Source organism: Idiotropiscis lumnitzeri, chromosome 5 (assembly GCF_059441095.1).
Source record: "Idiotropiscis lumnitzeri isolate Australia: NSW breed Sydney's pygmy pipehorse chromosome 5, RoL_Ilum_1.0, whole genome shotgun sequence".
Taxonomy (NCBI): domain Eukaryota; kingdom Metazoa; phylum Chordata; class Actinopteri; order Syngnathiformes; family Syngnathidae; genus Idiotropiscis; species Idiotropiscis lumnitzeri.
In genome coordinates this window covers 2,012,676-2,022,908 of record NC_142395.1, presented here as the reverse complement: position 1 = coordinate 2,022,908, position 10,233 = coordinate 2,012,676, and the positions used below count along the sequence as shown (strand labels likewise).

Here is a 10,233-nt window from a genome sequence, read left to right as displayed (position 1 = left end):
CGAGGACGTGAACACGAGCATGAACTTGACATGAACAAACGCGGTCGTGGAAGTCCGTAAAGTGCGGCAATGACCCGACGCTGAGTAGTTGGTCTGGGAAGCTTAAATAGTCCGAGTAATCAGGGGAGCAGATGGGAATCAGGTGCGTGATGGTTGACGGGAAGCAGGTGTGTGGCTGGCGAGGACGAGTGCTGAGGAAAACGCCCCCACTCAGCTGACAAAATAAACAGAAAAAGCACATGGCAGGAAGGGGGAAGAAAATAATAACAAAAACACTGACATGCCCGACACGGGTCATGACAGTACTCCCCCCTCAAGGGACGGATTCCAGACGTCCCAAATAAGGCAAAAAGAAAAAAGACAACAACCCAAAAAACAAAGTCCAAAAAAACGAGGGTGGGCGGAAGGGGTCGGGAGGTGGGACCACCACCCGTGTTCGAGGCCGGTCTGGCGGGTGTCCTGGAGGCCAGACCAGCAAGTCCTTTCGTGGCCCTTCAGGCGGCCGTGCGGGCGGCCAGACCAGCACGTCCCATTGTGGCCATTCAGGCGGACGTCCGGGGCGACCCGAACGCCACATGGAGTCCGCTGACCGGGCTGAGACGAGAAGCGGCGGCGGGACGCTGGGTGCAGCAGAGGACGGAGCTTGAGGCGGGCGCAGCCGAGGCAGGAACTAGGAGCGATGGCAGGACGTTGGACGCCGCCGAGACGGAGACGAGACACGGTGGATCGCCGGACGCCGCCGGAGCAGGGACGAGACGCGGCGGTGGGTCGTCGACCGCCGTCTAGGCAGGCACTTGGGGCGGCGGCTGGTCGTCGAACCCCGCCGAGACAGGAACGTGGAGCGGCGGCCGGTCGTCGAGCCCCGCCGAGACAGGAACGTGGAGCGGCGGCTGATCGTCGAACCCCGCCGAGACAGGAACGTGGAGCGGCGGTTGATCGTCGGACGCCGCCAAGACGGAGACGAGACGCGGTGGATCGCCGGGCGCAGCCGAGGCAGGACCCTGGAGCCGCGGCGAGGCGTCGGGCGCCGCCGGAACAGTGACGATACACGGCGGTGGGTCGTCGACCGCCGTCGAGGCAGGCACTTGGAGCGGCGACAAACCAGACGCGGCCGAGACCGGATCTTGGAGCAGCGGCGAGGCGTCGGGCGCCGCCGGAACAGGGACGATACGCGGCGGTGGGTCGTCGACCGCCGTCAAGGCAGGCACTTGGAGCGGCGACGAACCAGACGCAGCTGAGACCGGAACATGGAGCGGTGATGAGTCAGGCGCAGCCGAGACCGGAACCTGGAGCGGCGGTTGATTGTCGAGCGCCGCCGAGACAGGAGCTTGGGGCGACGACGGATCGTCGAACCTCGCCGAGACAGGAGCTTGGAGCGACAACGGATCGTCGAGTGTCGCCGAGACAGGAGCTTGGAGCAGCGACTGGTCGTGGAGCGCCGTCGAGACAGGAACTTGAAGCGGCGGTTGATCGTCGAGCCCCGCCGAGACAGGGAACTTGGAGCGGCGACGGACCGTCGAGCGCCGCCGAGACAGGAACCAGGAGCGGCCGTGGGTCGTCGAGCGCTGCCGGGGCCAAGACGAGCAGTGACGACGGGTCGTCGGATGCCGCCGAGGCGAGAGCGGGTCGCGATGGTGGGTCGTCGTGCGTCGCCGAGGCTGAAGCGAGACGCGGCGGCGGACCGTCGTCCACCGCGGGCACCGGAACTGGGAGCGGCGGCGCTTCGTCCGGCGCCGCTGAGGCCGAGACGGCAGGCGGCGGCTGGTCATCGTCCACCGCCGAGGCAGGAACCGGGAGCAGTGGCGGATCATCGGACGTCGCCAATACAGAGGCGAGAAGTGGCGGTGGTTCCTCTGGCACCGCCGGGACAGAGGCGAGAGGCGACGGCGGGTCGTCGTCCACCGCCGAGGCAGGAACCTGGAGCGGTAGTGGATCATCGGACGTCGCGAGACAGAGGAGAGAAGTGGCGGTGATTCATCTGCCACCGCCGGGGCAGAGACGAGAGGCGGCGACGGTTCATCAGACGCCGCCGAGGCAGAGACGAAGGGCGGCGGCGCGTCGTCGACCGCCGAGACAGAGGCGGGAAACGGCGGCGGTTCATCGGAAGCCGTCGCGAACGTGACTTGGGACGGCGGGGAATTGTCAACCACCGTCGAGGCAGGAACTTGCGACGGGTGCAGGACGAGCGCCGTTTTCTCACATGTTTTCCCTAGCTAAAAGTATTGCTTTTTATAGCTGCCACGCCATGAGGTTTATGTTAATATAATATTAAAACTATTGTTTTTAACGTATGTAAATATCGTTATTATAATTCATATTTTAATTAATAATTTGATCACATATTCTATCTATTCCACTACGTAATCAGAAATCAAATCAGAATTGTATTTTGCTCCACCTAAAGAATGCACACGTGAGATCATGGACCAACTTCAGCTCATAGCGCTTTATTTTCATTTGGGCCTGAGCTACAAACATACTATGTGTGCTGAGCTCCAAACACAGGATTGTTCTGAGTTTGAGGTCCCTCAAATGAACTATTAAGAAGCATGGATTGTTCCGCCGATTCCATGACCACCCAGAGACTGTTGTGGACTTCATCAGAGAGGAGCTACAGGGCTCTGGAGCGTTGCATGTTTACAGGTCGCTGTACACCAAATATAAAGACAGAGGACTGCATGTACAAAAGGAAGATGTACGCCTGCTCCTTTCCGCAATGGACCCAGATGGCACCAAATTTAGCAGGAGAAGAAGACTGCACAGGCGAGCATACTTTGCCAAGGGTCCAAATTTTGTATGGCATGTCGACTCATACGACAAATTAAAGCCATTTGGCATTTGCGTCAATGGAACCATCGATGGATTTTCAAGGCGAATTCTGTGGCTGAATGCATACCACACTAGCAGTAATCCAAAAGTCATCAGTGGCTACTTTCTAGAAACTATTAATGAGTTAGGTGTATGTGCGCACATCGTGAGAATGGACGTAGGGACAGAAAACAGTTCCATCCAAGATATGCAGCGATTACTTCGTCGAACCCAAACTGATTTGCATGCTGGTGACAAAAGCTTTGTTGTTGGAAGAAGCACATAAAATCAAAGAATAGAGAGTTGGTGGGGCTTTCTCTGTCGAGAGTGTGTGGAATTCTGGCTGGACCTCTTCCACAGACTTAAGGATGAAGGTCATTTTGATGGAGACTTCTTGGACAAGAACCTCATGTTAATTTGCTTTCTTGGTTTAATACAGGCAAGTAGTAACACTTCGCAAGCACTTTACTGAATCATTTTGCCATATCATGGTCAAGTAAAAAATTCATTTTGATATTTTCTTCTCAGGAATATAAAGATAAAGATAAAGATAAAGATGTCCTTTATTAGTCCCACAATGGGGAAATTTGAAAACTTTGCTTTTAAAGTTTTCAGAACCTTACAAAAAAACATTTTTAAAAAATCCAGACATTTTCCGTGACATTGTAGATGATTTATGTCCACCTTGCTGCCACACACACTGCATTGTATTCTTTTTGCCTACCTTGGTAAAAAGTTGAGGACCCAGTGGTCAGTGGTAACTGCAAACATACCAAACCTTACTCTAATAGTGTGGATTTAATGGCTAGTCTCATTTTATTGGAAAGTAAATTAAAAAAAACATTTGAAAAAAAGGTTTTCATTTCCAAGAGGATTATATCAGACAATTTATGTTAGTGCTCACAGACAATTGCTCACATGCATTTTTTCAGTTATGGTTACCATACTTAGTTTTAATTCTACCTCTATATGGACACAGACACAGAAGAATGCTACAGATAAATTTGACCTCAGTGAATGGATGGATGATCAGATAATGTTTGAACTACTTAATGACAGTATTTTCCCTCACTTTCACCATGCCCCTTTCATAATTTGGATGGCTTCCACATGAGTGCATCTGTGTTTGCACACTGAACTGAGATTTGTCTTGGAAAAAAAGTTTACATTTTAAGTTATTATGTTCCTTAAAATATTTATGTAAATTGCTTTTGTATCACCTGCAGGATGAGTTGGATGCAGTCAAGGAGGTGTGGAACAGCCATCTGATTCGTCCATCCAAGAATGAGTGTGTCCCTCATGGTCGGCCTGATGTCATGTTCTTGGTCCCTGAGCTGTATGGCACAGAGGACTTTTTGTGCCAAGTGAGTGAGGAGGATTTTTTGAGGTGTGAAGGTGACTGCATCCACCGCAATGATGTTGCTTGTGATGCTGATGTGTTCACTTTGTGCACATACATAATGTCAGAGACCAACCTCCAAGTCCCAGCGGTTCCGGCGCCGCGCGAGTGGCTGCCTGTTTACAGCAGCGTGGCTCACTATTGAGCCTTTTTCGTGTGTTTTTTCCCTTTACCCTTTTTTATTGTATTTTTACCTCACCTCAGCAATGGACATCCAACTTGCGGTGGTTTTACTGCTGTTGGGAGCTGTTTTTTGCGCGATCGTGTCCGGAGACGAAACTCGGAGCTACGGATCGATCGTGTACACAAGAGATCAGCTGTTAGCACTCCGTGCTAACCCCGCGTGGGCTCCCGGAGCGAGACCCGATATCCCCCGCGAGCTGAGGAGGAATAGATGTCGTGCGGGAGTTAAACGCCAGGCAAGGAGGAGACGATATCACCCCGTCCTCCCGTCCGTTATTATGGGGAATGTTCGATCCCTCCCCAACAAAATGGACGAGCTAACAGCGCTAACCCGGCACGAGAGGATTGTCCGGGAGGCTAGCTTGCTGGTGTTCACGGAGTCGTGGCTAACAGAGCTATCGCCGGACGCCGTCGTGGAATTGGACGGCTTCCAAATAGTACGCGCGGACAGGACACTGGAGAGCGGTAAGAGAAAAGGGGGAGGGCTGGCTGTGTTTGTTAATGATAGATGGTGTAACCCTGGGCACATAACTGTTAAGGATCAACTTTGCAGTCGGGACATTGAGATGATAGCTGTTAGCATGCGTCCGGTCTATTTACCGCGAGAGTTCAGTCATGTGATCGCGGTGGCGGCGTACGTGCCACCCTCTGCTAACGGTGAGACAGCCTGTGATGTACTGAATGCAGCTGTGAGCAGGCTACAAACACAGCACCCAAATGCCTTGTTCCTTATCTCTGGTGACTTCAATCATGCTTCTCCTTCCTCTTCTCTGCCTTCATTCACACAATATGTAACCTGCCACACCAGAGACAATAAAATATTGGACCTCTTCTATGCCAACACCAAGGAGGCGTACACGTCACTGCCCCTCCCCCCGCTGGGCAAAGCTGACCACAACTTAGTTGCTCTCCTGCCTGTGTACAAACCTCTCGTCCGCAGGCAGCCAGCTGTGACACGCACAGCTCAGCGATGGTCCGGAGAAGCCGAGGAGGCCTTGAAGGACTGTTTCAACACAACTGTGTGGGAGGTATTCAGCGAAGCTCACGGTGAGGACATTAATGGTCTAACAGACACAGTTACAGACTATATTAACTCATTCAATACCATTGACGGATAAATACGTCAAAATCCATTTTTTTTTTACTGGGCTGGTCGTGAATGAGTTAACTTCTGCATGGAGAACACCATTCCCACCAGGACTGTAAGATGTTTCTCCAACAACAAACCCTGGATCACACCGGACATTAAAGGTCTCCTGAAGGAGAAAAAGCGGGCTTTTGTTTCAGGCGACAAGGACGAGCTGAAGAGAGTGCAGCGTCAGCTGAGAAGGAGGATCCGAGAGGGGAAAAAGTCCTACAGGATGCGGATGGAAGAACAACTGCAGCGGAACAATGCCAGGGATGTCTGGAGGGGCCTGAAGACCATCTCAGGCCACGGACAACCAGGTAAGACCCAGAAGGGGGGGGGGGCTTCAGTGGGCAAATGAGTTGAACCTATTTTTCAATAGGTTTGATCAAATGTCTGACCCCGCTCAGGCTTCCCTGATGCAGCCCCCACCCACCCCTCCTGCCACTGCGAACAAGACCCTCTCTCCCCCTCTCTCGCCCCTCTCTCTCTCCACAGGCTCCAGTTCCCAGCCTCATCAGACAACCACCACTTCCTCCTGCTCAGCCTTGTTCCTCACAACATCTCAGGTGAAGAACCAGCTGAGGAAGATGAAGGCGAGGAAGGCGGCAGGCCCAGATGGGATCAGCTCCCAGCTCCTCAAATCCTGCGCAGATCAGCTGTGTGGAATCGTCCAGCACATGTTCAACCTGAGCTTGAAGCTGGGCAGAGTCCCCCAGCTGTGGAAAACATCCTGCCTGGTTCCGGTTCCAAAGACACCCCATCCGAAGGAGCTCAACAACTTCAGACCAGTGGCGCTGACGTCTCATCTCATCTCATCTCAGTACTCTCACCATTACAGTACTTTTATCAGTGTAATATCTTTATCATTGCAGTATTTTCAATCATTCAGTAGTTATTATCATTACAGTGTTTCCCCCTCTGTATAATGGACAGGCATTAGGAGTGTTTCCTTACACTTAGATACGTTTATACTGTGTATATTTGCATGCTTTTTATGAATGTCTGCTGCTAATGTTACACATTAACGGCTACATTACGCCGCCGACTCTGTGTGATCTATATCTTTGCTGCTGTAACACTTCAAATTTCCCCATTGTGGGACTAATAAAGGACATCTTTATCTTCATCTTTATCTGATGAAGACCCTGGAGAGACTGGTCCTCGTCCATCTGCGCCCCCTGGTCAGCTCCTCAATGGACCCACTCCAGTTTGCATACCAGCCTGGCATCAGTGTGGATGATGCCATCATCTACCTGCTCCACACTTCACTCTTCCACCTGGAGAAGGCGGGGGGCACGGTGAGGATCATGTTCTTTGATTTCTCAAGTGCTTTCAACACCATCCAGCCCGCCTTATTGGGAGACAAGCTGGAGCAGGCGGGAGTGGCCCACCACCTCATCACATGGATTCACGACTACCTCACAAACCGGCCACAGTACGTGAGAACACAGGACTGTGTGTCTGACGTGCTCCTCTGCAGCACGGGAGCGCCGCAGGGAACTGTGCTGGCTCCCTTCCTGTTCACCCTCTACACCTCGGACTACAAATACAATTCCACAACCTGTCACCTGCAGAAGTTCTCTGATGACTCTGCGATTGTCGGCCTCATCACTGACAATGACGATCGGGAGTACAGAGGGGTTACGCAGGGGTTCGTGGACTGGTGTCAGCAGAACCGCCTCCAAATCAACGCTGGGAAATCCAAAGAGCTGGTGGTGGATTTCCGCAAGCGTCGACACTCTCCACCTTCACCAGTGAATATCCAGGGAACAGACATTGAGAGGGTCTCAACTTACAAGTACCTGGGTGTTCATCTGAACAATAAACTGGACTGGAGCGACAACACAGATGCTCTCTATAGGAAGGGTCAGAGCAGACTCTTCCTACTCAGGAGGCTGAGGTCCTTTGGCGTTCGGGGAACACTCCTCAGGAACTTCTATGACTCGGTGGTTTCACCGGTCATCTTCTATGGAGTGGTCTCCTGGGCAGGAGGCATCTCGGGCCGGGACAAAAAGAGACTGAACAAACTAGTGAGGAGGGCCAGCTCTGTCCTGGGCTGCTCCCTGGACTCTGTGGACTCAGTGGGGGGCAGGAGGATGACGGCAAAACTGTCATCAATGCTGGACAAACCAGCCCACCCACTCAATGACACTCTGAGAACACTTTACAGCTCCTTCAGTGACAGACTTTTACACCCTCGCTGTACCAAAGAGAGATTTCGCCGCTCCTTCCTGCCGACTGCTGTCAGACTTTTTAACAAGAACATTGGGTCAGGCCTACAAACAGGAGGGCATTAGTGCAACTGTGCAGTCCTAGGATGCAATATTAACTACTACTGTACTTTCAGCCAAGGGTGTACTTAAACATCGACCAATGATGTATTTTGTTTACCATTACAGTATTCTTATTACAATACTTCTATCACTGTAGTATTTCTACCACTGCAGGATGTTCACTATTACAGTACTTTTATCATTGCAGTACTTTTATAATTACTGTATTTCCTATCATTGCGGTACTTTTACTATTACAATACTTTCATCATTGCAGTATTTTTCTATCGTTGCAGTACTTTTACTATTACAGTACTTTTATCATTGCAGTATTTTCTATCATTGCAGTACTTTCCTGTCATTTCAGTACTCTCACCATTACAGTACTTTTATCATTGTAATATCTTTATCATTGCAGTATTTTCAATCATTCAGTAGTTTTTATCATTACAGTGTTTCCCCCTCTGTATAATGGACAGGCATTAGGAGTGTTTCCTTACACTAGATACGTTTATACTGTGTATATTTGCATGCTTTTTATGAATGTCTGCTGCTAATGTTATACATTAACGGCTACATTACGCCGCCGACTCTGTGTGATCTATATCTTTGCTGCTGTAACACTTCAAATTTCCCCATTGTGGGACTAATAAACGACATCTTTATCTTTATCTTTATCTTTATGGATATATCGCCACGGACAACTATCTTAACTTGAGAGAGGAGCTAAAAACACTCTTAGATCTTAAGTAGATGCAGTCTAGGTGTAAAAGGCTTCAAAGTCCTTTTGCAATCCAAAACGTATCACACCATGAATCAATGTGCCCTGTCTTACCTCCTAATGATGTGCATGCCCCCTCGCCACACCTCAACTGATGGAACCATCCCATCAATCAATGACAAATTGTTTTAAGTTTGAAGCATACTGCTCATTATGTATTTTATCAAGTTTTTTACATGTGTAATTTTACTTAGAATTTTTTGTACACTTATTGTGACTGTGTGTGCACCCATTCTTGTACACACACATGGGGAATGTAGAGAATTATTGAAATTAATTAGATATATACTGTACATATTTTGTGAAATTTGCCTGATGGTTCTACCCAAATTAACTGTTGCTGATTTATGGTTTTGTAAAATAAATAAATTGCTGCAAACTCTACCGCGTATTGACATGCATTGAGCCAACATGTTAAGATCTTTGATTGGTATTTAAAAAGCCACATTCAAGCTCGCTAAAATACATGTGTGTGATTCAAATAAATTCTAAGAATAAAATTGATTGTCTTCTACATTGTCAGGTAGCCAAAGTATCTTGAGTTGAAACTGGTATTCAACCCTTAAAATTCTTTGTGGAAAGAGTGATGACTATTTATATGAAGCGAAGTGGTCAAATTCACACAAATCCACCCTGCCAAATTAGACAGCAACAAGTTGACAACATTATAACTGATGACTTGAGATTTGGGTACTCAATTCAGCAAACAATGTCGACATACAGTCTGTCTGTGAGCTGAGTGAATGTCGCAGTCTTAACTGAGAAAAAAAAAGCTCATTCAGATAGGAACAGTTGCACATTTAATTTTTATTCAATTAGTGTAAAACAAGACATCGAAGTCGACCCCAGCGACACAACAATCGGCTTGCATACAAGCAGTAGAGCAATTTTATTAAAAAAAAAAAACCACGACTTAAAGCTGTTGCATAGCAACGATAGTCAGAAAATTGTGTACTAACACAACAAAAGTGCTTCCTAATTTTGCAAAGAATCAACTATGCAAACAATGACTCACTCAAGAGTCAGTCAATATAAACAACCCGACTTGCACTCCAAGAGTATGAAATATACCGCATAAAACGGTAAATCTGGCCCCCACGAATCAGACCATACAACTTTACATTATAAAATACCATGATGAACAAAACAGCCGCCAAACTCTCTAAGAGTATATGGGAATAGATTTAAGCAGAACAAATACTAAATTATGTCCATCACCCAAATGTTGGCATCAAGTACATTTTAAAATTTCTCTGACAGCTCAGGTTACAACCCATAGTTGTTGGCCACCTCCAGAACACAGCCACATGTATGGGACATTGGTCTTCTTGTAAATGGGTTATCCGCTTCAAAGAATCACACATAGATCTTCTCAACCACTAAAAGATCTGCACCTTTGGAAAACAAAAATAAAATATTAGTTTTGAATCACATACCACCACCAACTCTATACAAGAACCCTCGTGTCTCACCTCAAATGAATGCTCTCTAATCATTGCCTTCAATAGCTGTGTATTAATTAATTGACAATGTGTGCTTGGACCCACATTCAAACATTTTTAAAGGAATTGTACCAAGCCATTTTAAACCTTTTAAAGTCAACTAAGGGCACATTTCTTTTGGCAATACAGGGGACTCATTAAATGTCAGTTTTCCAACC

The 10,233-nt window shown here is 48.5% G+C and overlaps 1 protein-coding gene across 1 annotated transcript in view; it reads left to right on the top strand.

Annotated features, from left to right (window-relative positions):
- Positions 1–2,549: 2,549 nt before the first annotated feature.
- LOC148335961 (alpha-taxilin-like) overlaps positions 2,550–10,233 on the top strand; it is a 193,678-nt gene continuing 185,994 nt past the window's right edge. Inside the window, exons 1-2 of the mRNA XM_088295960.1 lie at positions 2,550–2,783; positions 4,035–4,172. Coding sequence (XP_088152086.1) covers positions 2,550–2,783; positions 4,035–4,172 — 372 coding nt within the window. The remainder of the gene's footprint in view (positions 2,784–4,034; positions 4,173–10,233) is intronic.